This window comes from Macrobrachium nipponense, chromosome 44, assembly GCF_015104395.2.
Source record: "Macrobrachium nipponense isolate FS-2020 chromosome 44, ASM1510439v2, whole genome shotgun sequence".
Classification (NCBI taxonomy): Eukaryota; Metazoa; Arthropoda; class Malacostraca; order Decapoda; family Palaemonidae; genus Macrobrachium; species Macrobrachium nipponense.
In genome coordinates, this window is record NC_087221.1 from 35,672,647 (window position 1) to 35,693,195 (window position 20,549).

The window sequence follows — 20,549 nt, forward strand, 5'->3', positions numbered from 1 at the left end:
CAATGCTTTTAATTCTATGAACACAAGATACAATCATTTAACAATCTATTTAAACAAAATCTTTCAAGCTATGTAATAATCACTTGAGTCATGTACTTCCTGACCCATGGGAGTACCCAACAAGAAACCTTCCTTTCTCATGTGCATATTTTCCGATGTTTACATTAACTACTATAAAAATTATTCCTATCTGTAACAAATAAATTAACAAAAAGAGTAAATTACATACACTAAAATTCTTCATTTAACAATACGAAATGAAGGGCTTCAAGCATTCTAATATTCTTTTTTAATAATTATCAAAAGTGAACCTTCAAAATCACCGCTACCACCTGAGTATTTTTTTTCTCCAATTTAAAAAAAATAAGTACTACAGCAAAGGATCTTTCTTTAACAAGACAAATACTAAACAATATCCAATGAATTAATAAAGAAAACCAAACAAACTTAAGCAAAAGTCTATCCTCATCAATCTTCACCATACCTCCTCGACCTTGATTAATTATTTGACCAGTAGTTTTGTATGAACCAACAGGCCGCCCTCTTCCTCGACCAGCTGCCAAAGCCGCTGTATTTGCTGAGGCAGTTGTCAGTAGGTTAGCAGCTACTGCTGACTGTAGGTTTATATTCATGCCAGCTAGGCCCTTTGGTAAAAGATTTGGCATTTTCACAGGTTCAAAAGCCTTCCCTAGGGTGTTTGGACGGCCACGGTGAACCTAAAGGAAAGAAAATAAAGTAATAAGAGACCAGCAAAATGGTGACCTAAAATTTCCACCTCATTTTTAAATATAAAAAAGGCAACATAAAAATATAATTTTTGTGGTACATCACAACTCCAAAATTTTTGTAGTACATCACAACTCCAAACATAAAATATAATTCTCTTTTCATTCTTTTACACTTTCCCTAGAGTCCTGTTTTGTAAATAAAGTTTGAAATTTCTAAAAAATATAGTGGAACACTTCAAAACTTTTGAAAAAATAAAGCACAATATTTAAAGTTCTCATTGGTTTGAACACACCAATTACAAAAAGACCTATTTCCAACACATCTTAAAATGTCTAGTTGTATTTTTTTTTTTTTAACAAAATGCTATTCCTCATGGAACACTTCTCCAGCAAAATAAATCCTTGAACTTATTTTTTTAAGACCATATGACCCTCAACAGGCTTATTGGTCCAGTTAACTCTCGTGTAATTTTCAATTAAGTATAAATTTCCCAAGTAACATCTCTCCTTAGCAAGCTGTACAACTCACCTGATACGACTCCACCCTTTACATAATTTGCTTGATCAAATTTTGCATTCTGTGGGTAGGGAACTTCCAATTAACAGACTGAACTTGTATTATACTGATAAAATATAAATGGCACTCAAACATACCTTTGGAATCTTAGCTGGGGGTTCCCAGTCAGCTAATTCACAATTCTTCTCAGGTTTGTACTTCTTAGCACAGGAGAAGGAATGTCTAGTCATTTTACTTTTATTATTGTCCTCATATGGACACAATGAGCACTGGAAAAACGCAGGGGCACGTTCAAGGCGTCCGCGAATGTTGTGTTCCGCTTCCATATGGAAAAGGATTACCTGTGGGCAAGGGAACATTCACTGGTTAGATAGTACACATGTCAAAAAAGTAACAATGGAAAATTTTTATCTAAGCAATATCAAATGGGGTTATGCTGTGGAAAACAAGATGCAGATAGGGGAATCATTCTAAATAAAAGGTATAAAGAATAAAGTTATAATGTCATGAAGTTATAAACTATAAAAAAACAAAAATTAATGTTTTCCTTAATGGTAGTCACATATTTTCTTTTTTTCAATCACTCTTAGGTAGTTCAACAGGTCCCATAAATCAAAACTCTTTCCTCTTAATCAGTCTCAAGTATATTCAACAAATTAAATGATTTACAAGCCTTACCTGAGGTCCACGAGTTTCGAAATCACAAAAATTGCACTTATAGGTATAATTGACCATATGTGGTGATTCTAGATGGCGATCCATTACCATCTCGCTCTCCGTTTTAAAGTTACAGAATTTACAGGTCTTAAGAGGTACACGCAAGTGGGAGTTCTTCTGCCTAGTCATTTCTAGCTGTTTTTCTAAAACCTTAACTGATACCTGAAAAAAAAAAGAATTTTACTAATTTTCACATTTTCTTAAAAAGATGGTAAAAAATACCAAATTTGTAACTAATTTGTATTTTTCATAACTAACAAACCTGAGGTCTTAACATTAGGATTTACTAGCGCCAAGCTGGAAACCGGTAGAATTAAAATTACACTTGTGAGATCCAGGGACTAATGGCATCTATACCAGGTCACGGGGCATGTATACCCAGAATGCCCACGGCTACCTGTGACCCATCAGTTATTTTCCTACCGCCTTTAAGATAAGACGTGTTACTGTCTATCTCATTTAAAGCCGGTTTTTCAGTTTGCCCGTTCTTTATCCATTTCATTTTTTTATTTTTCATTCCTTTTCTTTCTCCAAGTGTGATCAGTGTGTGGTAAGAGTGTATACGTGGTATGATGGAGAATTTTGCCTCAACATCGGGATCGTCTACCGCTTCGAAGAGGAGACAAAGGAAATGCCCAGGAGTCAGTGGCTTCCCTTGTTCTAGGTTCCTAACCTCGGTGTCGACGGATCCTCATCCAACGTGTAGTAGGTGCAGGGAAAAGCGTATGTACGGTTACTAATCCGTGTTCTGTTTGTCGCGGTTGGTCGGTGGAACAGTGGAAGAAGTTCTATGGGAAAAGCCAATACAAAAGAAAGGGGGGGGGTGACGCCATCTTTGGATGACCAAACCTTACCGGCTTCTTTTGTATCGGTAATAAACCAGGCTGCTCCATATGTTTCTCCACCTGCTTTTGAATTGTCTCATACCCCTTCGGTTTCTCCTAGCGGTTCTGTATCGGAAACGTCAGGAGGGGCCTTGGGTAATTTTATGAATAATTTGCACTCTCCTTTGTTCCCAGCAAGTAGAGGGGGAGATCCGCCATCTTTGTTCCAGGCTCCTGCTACGCAAGCGCATAGGTTAGATGGTACGTGGTCAGCGCTAGGCCTACCAGGCGTACCAACCTTGGATGGTCTGCTTGCGCATTATATGACGTCACGGTTCCAGCAGGGTCCGGCAGCGCTGAATGTTCCTCATCCCCCGGGCTTGCAATTTATGGGAATTAATGCCGCTGCTTCTCCATCCCACTCAGTATTTACAGCGATGCAGAACGTGGGAGGTAATTTGGCAGCAAACGTGCGGTTACCAGCAGAAACCTCTCAGTCTCTCCCTACGAGAGCGATGACGTCTCAACATACGTCACACTCTGAGATGGCAGGCGTGATGACGTCACAGACCGATTCTCGGCCTTTTTCGCTGCACCCAGACGCTAATACGCCTTCTGATCCGTCAATGCAAACTGTAATGCAGAAGTTACAGGATATAGAGGAGAGAATGAATAAGAGAGACAAAAAGAAAAAGTGTGATTCGCCTTCTTCGTCTTCTTCCTCTAGTTCGGCGTCATCGCTAAGTCCGATAACGTCACGGCGAGCGCCAGTCAAGCGTTGGAGGAGGATTCGGGAGTTCCTAGCGGATCCTCGGGCCAAGAGGAGAAGAATCAATTCTTCCTCCCCTTCGGACGAAGACTGTCATTTCCAAGTCAGCAAGAAGGTCGGAAAATCAGTGGCTATTAAGCACAAGGTTGCCAGACGAAGCCGTTCGCAAGAGTCCGAACAAGCGAGAGAGGTGACGGCCGGCGAGCTAGCGGCCGAGGCGGAGTTGCCAGTTCGGATCGCAAAAACTGCGATACCTCTGGTAAAATCGACGTTGGCGGCGAAAGGTGCAGCAGAGGATGGAATGCAGATCCCAGTTTCGCCCGTAAGGCCGTTCAAAATACGTACGAAGGACGATAAGGCTCCTATTAAAAGTACAAAAAATAGAGAGTTGGCAACCTCGGCGGATACGTTCGTGGAAGGCAGTGTCCGTCTGGATAGAAGGCCGAGGCCGGGCTCGCCGACGCTCGAAAACGATGCCAATGCTAATAAAGACGAACTTACCTCTGTCTTAAGGGAGCCTTCATCTTGGAGATCTAGACGATTCTCGCTCTAGATCCGTGAGCAGAGAAAGAGTGAGACGTTCTCGTTCCCCTGCTGACTATCTGGGATCGAGCCAACAGCGGCCAGCAAAGATCAAAGAGGCCGCGGCCGTAGGGGCAGGCGGCCGTGGAATTCCGGGCCGTCTGTCAGAAGATAGAGGCGAGACAACATCTCTCGTGACGGAGAGTGGTACACTAGAGCCGGAGGAAGGAGAAAACCAAGAGTTTCTGGCCTCGTATGCAGAGGTTATTGATTTGATTCGTCAATTCAATAGCCTTTCGGAGAAGACAGAAACACCGGCCAGTATGCTTCCTCCTGGAATTGACATGGCGTTTGGACTAAAGAGGGATACCAAGGTGTCGTATGAATTGCCTTGTTCGAGTCATGCGGAATCGGTCTTGCACACGTAAACGCAAAGATTGCAGGGAGGGATAATTCCTTAAGATCTAATAGATCATTTAAATTTATTCCCCCTCCAATGATAAAGCAAAGGAAATATTATACGACACCGAAGGTCCCTTTGCTGTCTAGACAAATGAACCCTAATGTTGTAAGGTTAAGGCCTGGATTAACCTTGGATCAGGTTAAAATGGAGTGCCCTTCGATGACGTACCAAGAGGCTGCCATGTTAGAAGCAACAGCTTCTTCTGTCTTTCAGGCTGCGTCCTGGTTAGACCTTTGGTCAACAGCAGTGGCGAAAATTGCATCCTCGGAAGCAACAAGGAAAGTAGTAGATGAACCATTGTTCATTAGATTACTACAGTCAGGGTCCAAGGCGATTGCGTACCTGACAAACGTAAGTGCCAATGTTTGGGCAAATATCCTGCTAATGAGGAGAGATGCAGCATTGGCTAGACTAAGCCGCAATGTGGATTTGGATCCCTGTTAGCAATGAGGAATGGGGATATCTTGGAATCGCAACTACTGTTGCCAGAGGTCATACTGGAAGAAGCGATAGATAGAAGAAGGATGGACACTAACGATAGGTTGGTGCAACAGGCAGTTAGGAAAACCTCTAACAGTCAAACTATTCCTTTGGAGGGAAGACAACAGCAGATGTCTCGAAAGAAACCAGTGAGACATAGCATCCCTAATAGAGTCACAAGACCCTCTTCCCCAAAGAGGATAACTCATCGGCCCTTTCACAATAGAAACAACAGAGGAAGGGGCAATAGGGGAAGGGGGAGAGGCTCAAGAAGATAGGATGGGCGCCTCCCATCACTCGGCCACACCAGTGGGGGGTTGCCTGGCAAATCACTGGAAGGTGTGGCAGGAACTAGGGGCAGAGCAGTGGGTGGTGGATGTTCTCAGGATCGGGTATTTGATTCCGTTCGAGGTAACCCAACCCGCCCCTGACAGATCAACCATTACCCCACGTCACTTATGCCCACAAATCTCAGAAGGCCACGATTCTGCAGGACGAAGTGAAGAAGATGATGGAAAAAGGAGCGGTGCAACAAGTATGCAGTCCGACAAAAGGCTTCTACAGCAGGATTTTCCTGGTACCCAAAGCCAACGGGGAGTGGAGGACAGTAATGAAATAGACACAAAGCCACAGGAGAAAAATAATAAAGAAAACACTAAATACATAGTGAAGCTCTGCATTACTAACTACAAAATGTTATACAATAACCGTAATCAATTTGTTGGCACATTAACTAGTGAGATGCAATAATATCCTAACCTCCCTCCCCCCAAAATGGCCAGTTGCAAACTCCTTCATCATCAGTATGCTTATGAAAGTGTACCAGTGAGTGAGAAAAAAAAATTGAGTTGCACAAACTAATGAAAAGTAAGAGAAAACTAATTAATGGTGGCCACTATGATCCTGAACAGGGAATGTTGTAAAGGTAAGAAACATTCATTAATATAGTACTACAGTTTTAATAAGAAAATTCAACGGAGCTGATATAACACAATACTGAATACATGTAAATATAAGAGACCATCTTGAGTTCAAATGATGGCACTGCTGCTGGCAAAAGGCATACTATGAAATAGATGATGCAGACAACAGTGCCACAAAAAAGGGAGGCTGGTACATAGGTAATACTACCAGTACGCAGGAGAGCACATGCCAAGTGGAAGACTTCTTGTTATGACTTTTATGAATCTTGTAAGACTGTGCGATTTTTACAGATTTCTTGTTAAGACATGTTATGAATCTTGTTATAGAAACAAGGCAATTACACATTTGATTAATGGTTTGTGTTGAGGCAGACATGTACTAGGAAACAAATTTTACATAAATGAAAAAATCTAAGCTAGACATGAGAAAAAGTTACAGGGGAAAAAAGGTGGACTGATAAAGGAATAAACTTTACAAAAGGTATATTTACCAAGAACCAATGAATAAATAAATAACTACTCATTAAATCACTAAAACAACTACTTCACGCAATCAAGTGAAGAGAGGGTGAATCATGAGATGACCCAGTAAAAACACAACAGTACTCACAATTCCCTCTTTGGACGGAACAGTTTTCATTTTCTCCAACTTCTTCTTCTGCATACGCAAAAGATCTGACTGAAGAAATTCTTGAGCTTGGTTAAGTCCAAGATCCAAGATGAATTTTCCTAGTGAGCTACGATAATATGGTTCCCATCTGGAAAATTGCAAAATAACATCATTTACATAAAAAAAGACTATTTCAGTATTATGTATATCTAATAGTGCATGGAATACTTCCCAACTTACTGAACATAAAACTTTCAGATGAATAACCTATATATTAAAAGTAGTAGCCACTCAACAGACTTCCTCACTTCTCAGCATCTTCATCTTATCAATTTATCATGTTTCCCACCTTTTTTTTTCATCCTAAACCTTAATTTCTATTCTTGAAGACAAATTCTACAGGCCAGCCCTATGAGAGTTAGGTTTTCTGAACTTTATTGTTTTCGTTATCTATATACTTGGTGCTTGTTATTGCATTGCTTATCCTTACATCTATTTCATTTTTACTTTACTTCCCTGAATTTTGTATTCACTTCATACCTAATCCTACAATTAAACAATTCACCTACATATTTTTTCCATGAAAAATTACCACCTGCAAATTCCTTTTTTGGAAGATAATGGTCATATAAAATGCTTTTTTACCGTCTGTAACCAAACAATATACTATCAAGTTTGTCACAAAATAACACAAACTAAGCAGCTAAGAAAGCTCCTGCTTACAATAATCATAAATCTGCTAAGTAATAATTACATTAACAAGAGAGCATGAATATAAATAACAATGAAATAGCCCAAATATGGAAAATCATAAATACAATATGATTTGCAAAAACATATAACATAATATACATTATTGACATGTGCAAAAAAAAAAAAGTACTAAGCATAGCAAAGATCAGAGAACTACTCTAAACAAAACACAAGTGAGCTGTTAAACTATCGATGACAACTTAAAATACCTTGCCAAAATTAGTACCTACATGGAGATTTATTCCTATCTAATTTTTAATATAGGAACAGAAAGGTTGTTCAGAATCAAAAGGGGACTTGCAGTGAGCAGAAGCAATAACAGCATGACACTCACTGGGAAGTCCCAAGAAGCAGCACTTAATGCGCTTATCAAATAGGGAGCAAAGTTAACAGGTCTATCCAGAATGACACACATTTGATATGACCATTTTCTGCAGAAAAACTACGGAACCCATATGTATAGACAGCAAGCAAGGACTATTTTTGAAGTGTTTCTGGAAAGGGAGCTGACACGCCTCAAGGCAATCACTGCAAGGTTGTATTTACTACCAAATTAATTTACATGGCACTTCCAACAAACATATAGTCTATTAGCACCATTGAATTTCCTGCTTTTTCAGAATTCTACAACATGCAACAGCTAGAAAGGCATGTCATATTAATATACATATTAAATTTCCTAAGCACTTACATCAGTCTCAAGAACTGCAAAACCACAAATTAATCAGCAATCCAAATACTGTAAGCTGGTATAATATTTTTACTTTTCAAACCCAATTTCACAAAGTAAGAACACTATATAAAAAAAAAATCTTCTTGAACTCTGGTATTATAGCCAGTCAATGGTAAAATGATCCTCTTTTTAAACACAAGGACTGTTCATTGCTTACAAATAGCTATTTTTGTCAAAAAAATGTATCCATAAATATCTGAATACAAGAAAGTTAGAAAAAATACAGATAGTATTAGATAAAATTCTCAATTCCAAATACAACTGGAAAGTAAGTCCTTTCGTGCACTTCACAAACCAAAAGCACTAGAAAAACACACACATTTATACTGTCAAAACTTCCTCACACGACAGAAATGCTATCTGGTCACAAATCGCTCTATGTTAAAAAAAAGTACATAAACCCAGTCATGTGCAAGGTCACAGCCGCATAGTGTAAATGATCATTAATGACTTAAAAATGGAAAACACTACTTAAGGCACTAGCATCTTATTTATTAAACTAGGAAAGCTAGGGTATCTTGAAGTAATTAGCACTTACATAGTGGCACCTGAGGTATCTAAACTAGTTTGATACCCCTAAAATTTAGTAACATGGGGCTCCTTAAATATTACTACTTCTCCAGAAACATATTACTGTAACCTGTTTCAAGCTCTCAGCCTTTCTCCATACGGGATGTACATAATTGTTATGATATTTCTTGTTTTGCTACATCCTCTTGAATCCTTTTCATTCACCCAATAACCCAACCTTAAAATTCGTTGACAATTTTACCATTACTAATAAATATGCAAATAAGAGATGAAACTCATAATGGCTTTAATACAGTTGCTTTGGGAGACTTTTCATCAGTCCAGAATTTGCTGATATAATTTTGATTAACCCATGTTTCATCTTCAATATAATAAAAATTTCTCCCTGAACCTCTTATATTTTTCAGTCATAATGAAGAGGTTAGCTCTCATGCTTATTATGTTGCTTCTCTCCATTAATAATTCGTTGTATACTTTGCTACATTTAAACCAAATTTCTTAACAAAATTTTTGCAATGTTTCTCTACATCCCTCACATCTAATTAACTGAATTCTAATACCTTGCAGGTAAAACTTTCTACTGTATCTTGTAAAATGCACAGATAAAATTCATCAGTACATTAATTTGTAATTGTTTTTGGTATTTTTCTTTTCTTATCTCAAAATATGGCAAACTATACTGCTGCATACCTTAGCTGAACCATAGTATGCTTCATTACATAGTCAAATATATGCATTAGTACTCTTATTTTCCTCCTTCCACTGGAAATACTTGTGGACATTGCTGTCGGGGAGAAACTTCATTTTGATTGATATACAAGAAAGGTGACTGAAGGTATCTACTTACTTAACCTTTCCCTTACCTTTGACCAGAAAGACACATGTGGCACTGTGTATGGCACATGAATTTTTCCCTACTTAAGAGTGAAGATGAAAGAGTGGGATTAGGAAGAAGTGGAAACATCTCAAATGGGGTACATGTTCTTCAAAATAGTGTAAGTTAAGCTAAAGTTAAGTATATCTTAGTTTAACCAGACCTAGGGCTGGCCTGAAGGATTAGATTTTTTATTTAGGTGGCTAGGAACCAATTGGTTACTTAGTGATGGGACCTACAACTTATTGTGGGATCCGAACCACATCAAGAAATGAATTTCTCATCACCAGAAATAAATTCCTCTGGCTCCTCACTGGGAGCAGCGGGAAGCAAACCTAGGCTACCAGACTGATAGGTAAGTACACACCCACTCGTCCACTGAGGAACTCAAAATAGTGTAATTATTAACAAGGAATTTCAGAAAGCAGTTACATACTATATACTGTTGTTAAAGACCTATAAGACAGTCTATATCAAACAAGATGACAAACACCCTCCAGTAATGCTATGTGACAATCATCAATTCCACTTACTTTCCTAAATGAGTGAGATCTTCTTCTTTCTTCTCTTCAGTTTCCATTTCCACTACACTATCAGTATCACTCTTTTCTTTATCGTCTTTTGAGCTTTTGTCCTTGCCACTAGTAACACTAGAAGTTCTGTTTTCTTTATTTTCTTCTTTACTACTATTTTCTTTATTAGCATCCTTACTCTTTTCATCTACTGTTTTAGTATTGTTTTTACTTTCACCTTTGGCCTCTGAAGACTCATCTTTTGTTTCAACAGAGTTTCCCTCTGCTTTCTCTTTGCTTTCATCCTTTTTCTCTGTGGCTTCATCCTTCTCATCTTTTGCACCAGCATCCCCTTCTGAACTCTCATTTCTCTTTGCCTCTTCCTCTGCTTTTTCCTTTGCTCTCCTTTCCTCCTCCTCTTTCCGTTTTTCTTCCTCCTCTTTCCTTTTCTTCTCTTCTTCCTCTCTCTTTTTCTCTTTCTCATACTCCTCTAATTCTTTGTTTATTCTTCTGAGGAAGGCTTTAATAGGTTCCTGCAAATATAAAAATTGGTCAATATCATCTAAACACAATTGCAAAGATGGACTCCTGAAAAAACTCGACATGAATCACCCAAATTCTGTAAAATGGAAAATAATGTGATATAGTTAGCCATTAAAGAAAAGTAAATGGTAAAGACAAAAAACAAATACAATTATCGAAAGGTATATGGCTAGGAGAGTCGTTTACCATCCTATTAATGATGTTTTGTTTAATTTATTGCAAACTTGAACAATATCAACAAACAATATTCCTAATAACTCTTTATTCTAAAGTTTACTAATTCAGGACTGTTCCCTTGACATACCACAAACCAACCTCTTTCTCAAAGGTATCTGTTGTACATAACCTATAATTTTTATCTTGATTTACTGCAATACATATATTCTATTTCATTCTTTGTTAAATTTCATATAACACTGTAAATTCAGTTCTACAAATTTTTCTTTATTTTTTGCTTAAGGGAAATTTATCCTAAAGAAGCTTGCTGGGAAATTGACTGGCCTCTCAACTTGCTCCAGGAGAATACCTAATAATAGTAATGATGATAAAAGAATCAGTCCCATTTAGTGAAATTTATGTATATTTTCTTCTTGTTAGATATACATATCTACAGATGAACTATATGAAAAATATTTCACATTATCTGCAATAGTTCAGCACCCTAATCCGAATAAACTCCGAAGATAATAGTAAGAACTATCATAAGCAAGGGCAGTCTTGAAAATTGTTCATTTGTAAAAATGTGTTAATAAAAAGGAGAAATTAGATACACAATTTCCTCCCATCTTCAATCAGAATATGAACACTTGACGACTTTAAATCAACACTGTAACAATGACAACAAGGCATGGGTGTAGCACCCTCTTCCCACTGAAAAACAGAAGGCAATTAAAAAAAAAAAAAAAAAAAAAAAAAAAAAAAAAAGTAGCCTCTTGTGCTTCATCAAGCATGCACACTTGGGGCCTTCTGATCTTAAACAGTATAGTACATACTAGTTGGTGAGCCTTGGATTTCACTGCATGGAGGTGAGACTAAATAAAATGAGAGGGGTTGTAAACATGAACAATATTTGACAAAATTCATAGGCTACAAAATCAAACTACTAAAAGTGGAATGGCATCCCAAACCACTGACTTTTCATATATTATATATTGTGGATTTATCAATTCTCTATTGAATAAAAAAAAATCTCACCAATTTTTTTTTCTTTTTGCAAAATTACACTTACATAACAAAAGAGAAGATACGTACAATTCCTAATGTTAACTGGAAAGAAATCAGTACCTTCCAGTATTATGCAATAATGATAAGTGGGGATCTGGCAAGGCACAGAAGTCTTGAAATGGTCCATTCAAGTCTTTCTCACTGAACAGTTATGCAAAACACAGGTGTACACACACAACACTGCAACAACAAAAAGGCACACTTCATCATTACCTTTGGTTTCCCTTCCATAACGTATGGCACGATGAATGAGGGCGCCTCAATCACATAAGCATCATCCTGTAAATGACCTAAACTGTTGTAATATTGCTGCAGCTGTGCCAGATGCTGAGAGTTCATAGGAACCTGACCACCCTGAGCCAACAGCACCTGTAAAAGGCCATCCAGGTCAACACCATTAGGCTTTTGGGCAGGGCAAAGTGCAAGGGATGGGCATGAACACCTTTCAGTGTTAGATACCATACATGTACAGCTTCTATGCAATGTAGTACTAAAAAGGCTAAACTTTTTAACAGATTTAAAATCAACTGTAACTTACCAATTATGCTACTATAACCAAATCTTAATCAACCACTAAATTGGTAATATTTACTGGTTTCAGAAATAATATACATACTTATTCTAAATTAATGCACTAGATTCAATAAATTTAAAAATACTAAACCAATACACCTAAATAGAAATTATATTAATAGCACTATATTATACTTCCCCAAATCATACACAGTACCATATCAATTACCTGCTGTAAAGCAGTGATGTAAGCAGATTGCAATCCCTGAGCAGGCACCCCACCAGTAATTGCCTGTATCGCTGTCTGTATATTGACACTTGACACAGTATTGTGGCTTGTGTTGACGGATGCATTTATAGAGGTGGTTGCAGTGGCAACAGAGGCTGTAGACACGGCAGGAGGGGTAGAAACAACTGGTGCAGATGAAGATGATTGTGCTACTGCTGCTGCTAAATTTCCCTGATTCTTCAGTAACGTATTTGTGTCAATGATGATTACATTTGGGTCCTTTGATTTCACCACCTGAAAAAAAATAAATTACTATGAATGAACTATACTAATTAGCTTACTAGTAAAAAAAAATGTTAATGTGATTTTTACCAGTCTAGTCATGGCATGGTGGTAAACTTTACAAAAATCAATTTTGAAAAATTTGACTAGACACTAATACCTAGGATTAAGGATCTACCTATTTTTTTTTTTTTCATTTACCTCTTATGACTAGACCAAGACTCCTTCCTATTGCTGGGGTCTTAACCAATTACTGTATGTCTAAAAATTACTAACCATAGGGTATTTCTAGCTGAAACCACAGTATTCTGATCTGAGTTTCAAAACATTACTACAGTACTTTATAATATTGCAACAACAACTGCCAACCTGTAATTCCTTGGGCTGTCACAATGACAATTTTGTCCCCTTCAATCCAGGGGTCTGAGCTCAGGTGACAAAACTGCTTGCCAACAATATCTCAATGTTTATATACTTTTCTGCCATAGTCAGTCTTCTTGATACTGCATAAAACAACTGCTCTTTATGAGTCAACCAATTTATTACATTACGTTGATGTAACTATTAAATTTTTTGAAAAGGTAAAGAACTCATGAACATTTTCTCACGGCAAAGTTGTTTGTGATACAATTGCCCTTAATCCCAGCTAAATTTAGATTGTTTACTGACCTTGCTGTTATCTGGGATTGATTAGAGAAGCATTTATGCTAAATATGAAGTTGAGTACTGTACATACTCTCAAGAATTTGGACACATCATTGCACAATGACTGAGATCAAGATTGAAGCGACAAGTGGATAACCCTTCCTGCACACCTATGCGAGAAGGTCTACCTATACAAGTTTGGACTCTGTTCAAATCAGCCATGTAGAGCTGTGATATTAAAGTGAGTGTACACAAACAGACAGAGGTAAAACCTACTGCTGCTGCCCATTTTGGAAGGGGACTAATTAAGAATGTATGCTTGCTGAATATATATTGAGAAAGGTTTTAAGAAATGCTGATCCCATAAGAAAAGACAATCACATCAGAAAAAAAAATCACATCAGGAAAAAAAATTCCATAATTTATTTCATGAATTGAGTTTTTTGTTTAACAGTTTTTATAACTTGAAATTTAATATTTTTCCTATTTTTGGTCCAATCCTACGTATTCGCCAATTTCACTTCCTCAAATAATGATTGCTCATCTATGCATATTTCTGTAGGAAAATAACTCAAGATAGCTTTCACTCATTATGCGCAAGCTATCAAACTTACTACAGAATATAAATCTCGCAAATAAGTGAAAAATACTGGCCAAAATTAAGATCTTAAAATTTAAAATGACTACTCCTTAAGTGAGATAGCTAATTGGAGATACTGTAGTTAATTTTTTAAATTTGAACAAATTTTTGCTTGTAGCTATATGTATAACTTTTCATTTCCAAAAGAAGTAATAACTCTAAACTCCCAGTTTTGTGGAAGTCCTAATTAGTAGATAAAAATTATAATAATCCATACTTTTTGGTTATGCTAAACTGAACAGAGGCCTCAATGGTTATCTCATGGTGAACAATGGTTTTAAAGAGCTAATATATGGATAATCAAAGAGAAATTTACAAATGTCTAATTTCTCATTAATGTAGTTTGTTGAGGAGGTCAATAAACAGCTGAAATGATAAATCATAAGCTATGCAACATCTGACTACCAAAAGATAACCATGAAATAATCACTTTGTTATACCTCTACAAGTCAGTTATGAATGGAAGAATGTACCACCACTAAGTGCAAAGATAATGTTATGAAATGCTACGAATATGCAAGCTTTCAAGAAACTATATTCACACACAAAAATTCATCTTATTTAACAAACCCACGTTTTCTCCCCTTTTGATTAACTTCACAAATTCTTGGAGGTCTAAAAAACAGTCTTAGCTCTAAGAGGTGTATCAGTAATTGTTCCTATTGAGACAAAGCTCCTCTCACTTGAGATCCAGGGAAAGAACACCACAACCTTCACCCAGTAAGCCCAAGAACATAAGAACTTCTGGGTCTGGTGGGACTACAAAACTCCTACCTAAAAATTCTCTTCCGGCTGCTACCACTCAAAATCACCTTATTCACTGCATGAATTGATACATACTCCTAAAATATGTAATGATAACACTTTAAAAAAGTAGGCTAGTTGGAACTGTAGAGTGAATCCTAAAAGTTGTGAGGTACACACTTTTCCATTAGAACCCAGAGCAAATTAGGACTAGGCAGTCAGGCAAGCATGCCAGTGGACTACATGATGGACACAACCAGAAGTACTTTCAAGAAAGGAGTCAGTATGGCCATAAGTTCACTGCAGATGCAAAGAGCTTTATAGACATGAAAAAGGGATAATTGAAACCTGATCTTGCCTTGACAAAGCCATTATCAGTAAGTCATCGGTGTAATAGTGGAAATGCATCCTCACTGTAGGACCAAGCAGCGGCTGGAACCAGAGTTTTAGTAAAACTAAGGAGCTGTCAGCAAGCCAAAGCAGAGGACTCTGAACAAGTAAACTTCAACCTTTCACACGTACAGTACACGTTCTTTAGATCCAGAGGTCAAAAAGTAACCCTTCATCACCAATCTCTTCAGGGATCCACATTCACCATCTAAAAGTCGAAGAAATCTGCTGAGCTGACAGAGGTCTGTAACTGGCCTCCATCCTACCAAAGCCTCTATAAAGACTAAGATGTCTATTGTAGAACCCCGGTGACTCAATTCCCTTTGTAACAAGTAAAATTACCTCCTTATCTAAAGCCCAATACTTCTCCGTGTCATAGGCATAAATGTTGAAGGTAACCAACAGAGGTGACAGCAGCAGGACTGTCTCTAAAAAGGGAAGGCAATGCACACCAAACAAAACACTGAAAACCCACAGTTCTACTTAAATCTTCTTCCAAGAATTTCAATATTTCTTGTAATAAACTCTATGAATATATGCTATCTGAGGAGAGGAGAATCTCTTGTGCACAATTCTAACTTTGCTTGGCTCCTGCGTAGGTCAAAAGTGCAAATCAGGGCTCTTGGGTTGGAAGGATCTCTGCTTCCAGTAAGGGTAATGTAAGCAACTGCACTGGAAGGATAACCACTGCTTACACTAAAGGGTGAATAACCTACAGGTAATAAGCTTAATGCTACATGTGAAGAGCAACCCAGTAAGAACTAAAACTAATTAAAAATCAAATAGGTGAATATTAAAAAAATATAAGATAAATAAAACTACAAAGAGAAACTCATGTCAGCCTAGTTAACAAATTTTAAAAAATTTGGCAGGTCACAGCCGGAATAAAACTTCTGGAAAATTATGTGGTTGGTAAAGCCAAGCAAGATCCAAATACAAAAAAAAATAAGATTTATGAAAAACTAATAGCAAAATCTTGGATAAATTGAATAAATTAAAGTTGGCAAAAAATTTAACAACTTATTCCTCCATAACCTGAACCACAAACTAATATTAACAAAACCTCAGTAAAGCAATCTAGTAATGTCAGTCTATACTCTAAAAATGGGACTGATTACTACCTACATAAGCAACAATATTGTTATCAAGGTACTGTGAATACGAAAAGAAGTGGGCCAGAGATTACTCCCCTGTAGTCGCTTGACATTTTATCAGCTAAAAAGAAGAACATTTACTGGCTAAATTCTTTTGGTACTGAATGATCAAATGTTCCCAACACCACCCAAAACAATGAAAACCTCACTAATTATACTAGATGAAGTTTGAAGAGGTCTTCAAGACCAATTTTATTAACTTCATGACTACAAAATCTCGCAATTTCTGTAAGAAACTGGAAACTTTAAACACCACTGTAAGCACCCCACCCTTGTGAAAGGCAAACTGCAAACTAAGGAACATGTGATTACCTACAGCATAGGAATTCTCTTTGGTCAACATACTATAAAAATCTCACAACATGGGAGACCTAGAAAAGAGCAACAACTGGTTTGTTTAGGAAAACTTGTTTTTTGTTATAAAGACCTTGTTTCCTTATAATTCTTATCCATCACTTCCATAACCTGAGCGACAACTGGTATTAAGTCTTGTATAAAATAAACAAGTTCCACAGTCAACTGACAGAAATCAGAGCATTCCTACCTGATACTATTAATGGGTGTATCTGGCAGAGCTCTTACATCAAGGAGATAGTGAAAGGTTTCAATCAAAATAACATAATTGATGATAACTTTCATCTATAATTTTTTTTAGCCCCAATATAAATTGTGGTAGTATGCACCAAGAAACACCGAACATTCCCATACCTTCTCAGTCTAATTCCTGCAGGAGTGATTTGTTCTCGTAGCATAAATTCTTCTGAGTAACCTCATGTGATTCAAAGATACTATTATATGGTGATTATATACTGATATATAATTCATAACACAAAGGTGATCGTATGTGTAACACATGAAACCTATCATACATGGAACATCCTATGAAGAAAATGTCCAATTAATGAAAACAGTACTATCTACAACTTACCCAATAAAGAGCAAGAAGTTATTCACTGTACGTCTGTTTTCCATGCCAATGTAAACGAGTGAAATGAGCTTTGAACCAAAACGTCAATCCGGTATCAATTTATATTGATATTTAACCATACATCACTTCAGTATTAGAGTAACATAACCAACTAGCTTAGGATATGGAACAAAAAATTATAAAAAAAAAAAAAATCCATTAAAATAACAAAAAGAACCATTGATGAATGACAGACAGTACCAACGCTATATCTTTATGTGGTGATCCCAGAAGCAAATGAAGTAATGACCAAGCAAAACCTGTTTTCACCATCAAACCAGCAACACCATTTTTTTTAGCATGTTCAAGAAGTCACAAGTTTCAACATGAATCAATGGGTTGAATGGGTTTACACACCTCTAGAACTAAAAACTCCACATTCATTAAAACTAGGAACATGAATGTGAAATATAAACTTTGTTAGCAAAAAATTGCAAAACTGTAATATCATTTCAACTTCCTCTACTGGCCTAAAATGCATGCTAAAAATTCAGTTAAGTGGAAGGGGAATAAGAAAAAACAACAGTAGTGTAAACTATTCATAAGTTTCAATCTACCCAACAAGAAAATGCAGGCTGTAACATAATAGCTGTTGGGCCATGCCATGGCCAGCACCATACAGCATATAACTCCTCTTCCTTTGTTTCTCTCAGACTGTATCCAGCATGATCACACATTTGTTGTTGCTATTTATCTGTTTGAGCTAGAAAGCCCTTGCTTGTCATAACAATGATCACAGAGCATAAGATTAGTGATGTCACATTCTGTCTTAGTGAGAAAATGTTCTCGATATGATCCAAATAAAACAAACGTCACATGTACCGACATTCCAAAGGTGGTTTTGATTTGTTCCGACATTTCAAAGGTGGTTTTGATTTGTTAAGTTAAAACATTAAGAAGATATCATCCTAATAATGTTCATCATTTGCTGTGCATTCACAATTACAATTAAGCATTATGATACATGGTACACAAATCACATTTACATAAGCGTGATACTTATGGTTTACTATTATCTTCAGTAGGTTCTGAAATATATCTAAAAAGATAAAGAGGACCTAAACTACATTGCTTCTCTCATAGAAGCCTAAGCAACAATTTTTCACTACAGTTAAAAGTTAAAGTTGTTTGGTTCAAGTTCTCCACTACATACTTCAAATATACTCAGCCAAATGTTAGCAAGGTTACTGTTGACTTGCTTGGGTAAATCAAACAAATATCACCTGACTTGGCACAAGTTTAAAATTCTCTTCCTAGACACTAGGATAAATAATAGTGGTGTAATTATGAAATATCTATGTGGCTGTATTGTTAATTGTGGTAATAACTACGAATTAGAACTTAAAATATCTGTGCGGCTGTATTGTTAACTGTGGCAATAACAACTGTTCATGTTCTGCTGCTAACAAAATTTAAAGAACTGTACAACATTAAAGCAGCTTGGTTTACTAAGATTTGTTAAAACTTACTTTACATATCTAAATGCATTTCATCAAACAAAGAATCTAAGTGCATGTCACTTTTTTTAAATCTTCATAAACTTGAGATTTAGATCAAAACTTCATTGTTTATATACCAGGAAAATCTTACAAGAGAAAGGAGTTTGACATACGGGTCAACGAAATATGACGAAAAATTGTAAAAATGGAAAAAAAAAAACAAAGCAACTTGTTCATGTTACTGAAGAGCCACTGTTATCTAGATACAGACAAACTATGCCAGTAAGAGGCATGACAGGCGACCCTCCAAAATTCCATTGTCAAACTGGTTCAAGAATCAGTTATTGTCCCCTTCAACATGGCCTAAACACAAACTTCAACCCCAAAGACCTTCCTCCAATGAAATATATCAGTGAACAAGCAAATAAGATTCATTCTAACAAAGTGGCTTTCCTCTTACACACTAAAAAATTGTATAATCAGCAAGAAAGAAAATCATCATCAAAGCACCAAAAATTGTCATGTCTTTGACTTGAAAGTAGTAATCATGCAACTAATAATTTCTTATAGAGGTGAATGAGAAATACTATCTCTGTACCCCTAAGTTATAACCCTTGCATGGCCCCAACCCAATCACTTAAGTACCCCTTGAGAACAAATAACAATGGTGTCTCTCTTACTATGCACACACAGTATTCCTGATTTTTTTTCTCTATATAGGTACTGTATTCACATTAATTTTTTTTGTAAGACAAAAAGCCCATTCTTATTCTTGTTTAAAATTACAATGATGTTTTATTTCTTGTTCAAGAAAAGATCTAAATTGAAAATGGTGACTTGTCAAAGATAAATCTCTTGAAAATTCATAACTAACCTAAAAAGAAGAAAAAAAGGTCCAGATAAGTGTTTAGTTAAAATTTAGGGGAGGTTTCATATGTTTATTGTTTATTCCTTTTAAACCAAGAAATCCTTATTCTTGATGGATACATTACATCTCCTACTTACAGGAAAAAGGGGAACAAAGAAGTCTTTCCATCTGATACCCTTGGTAGTGATATTTCCACATTTTAAACAAATTTTTGGGATGAATTTTACCTACAGTTAAAGATAGTTTATACCTCCACACCAATAGGCAGGGATATATAAACTATCTATAACAGTAGATAAGTATCAAAGTAATACATTTTATTACCAGTAAACCAGTGCTAAATGGGGAAAATTGGTGAATCATAAACTTTTTACGCAGTTTTACTTAATTTTTAATCCAGTGAGAGGCATTGATGACAACAAAATCTTTATTGCTTTTTATACCTTTTTTTTAGTAAGAAAAGGGAATTTTTCATTTTTAAAAACTACAATAAATGTACTTACTTGCTTCAAAATACAACTAAAATCAATATATTTCATAGAAAATAAATCTCAGTATATGATAGAAAGAAAATTATCAGTAAGTGTATACGTGGTAAGCCAGAAGCAAGTACGTATGTTTTACCATAAATGCATTCTGAACCCCAGGGAATCTTATGGGTTGAGATGAACTTCCAATACTTTACATGCAAATCATAATCTCGTTTTCAATTAGTAAATATGCACAAATAAATCCAATTTGCTTAAAAAATTTGCATCTGGGGAGATGCAGTATCACACTGGTACAAAAGACATCTCATAAAACTATGCAACAGATGCTAATTCCTTCAAAATTTTCAGTTGATACCCACATATTTCACCAAAGAAAAATAATGAAAGAAACTATTTTACACCTTCTAGCAAAACAACTTTATAGGGTGTCTGTCTCTCAAAACTTGAACCTTTCCACCAATAAT

At 36.4% G+C, this 20,549-nt stretch overlaps 1 protein-coding gene across 5 annotated transcripts in view; it reads right to left on the reverse strand.

The window, feature by feature from the left end:
• The window catches only part of LOC135204185 (uncharacterized), a 56,281-nt gene that overhangs the window by 14,911 nt on the left and 20,821 nt on the right, over nucleotides 1–20,549 (reverse strand). For 4 of the 5 annotated variants that reach the window (XM_064234253.1, XM_064234250.1, XM_064234251.1 and 1 more), the window contains exons 4-10: nucleotides 12,466–12,759; nucleotides 11,937–12,092; nucleotides 9,978–10,489; nucleotides 6,554–6,701; nucleotides 1,924–2,124; nucleotides 1,383–1,586; nucleotides 485–716 (exon numbers count right to left, since the gene is read on the reverse strand). In XM_064234253.1, coding sequence (XP_064090323.1) covers nucleotides 485–716; nucleotides 1,383–1,586; nucleotides 1,924–2,124; nucleotides 6,554–6,701; nucleotides 9,978–10,489; nucleotides 11,937–12,092; nucleotides 12,466–12,759 — 1,747 coding nt within the window. The remainder of the gene's footprint in view (nucleotides 1–484; nucleotides 717–1,382; nucleotides 1,587–1,923; nucleotides 2,125–6,553; nucleotides 6,702–9,977; nucleotides 10,490–11,936; nucleotides 12,093–12,465; nucleotides 12,760–20,549) is intronic. The other variant, XM_064234254.1, reaches the window with a different exon arrangement.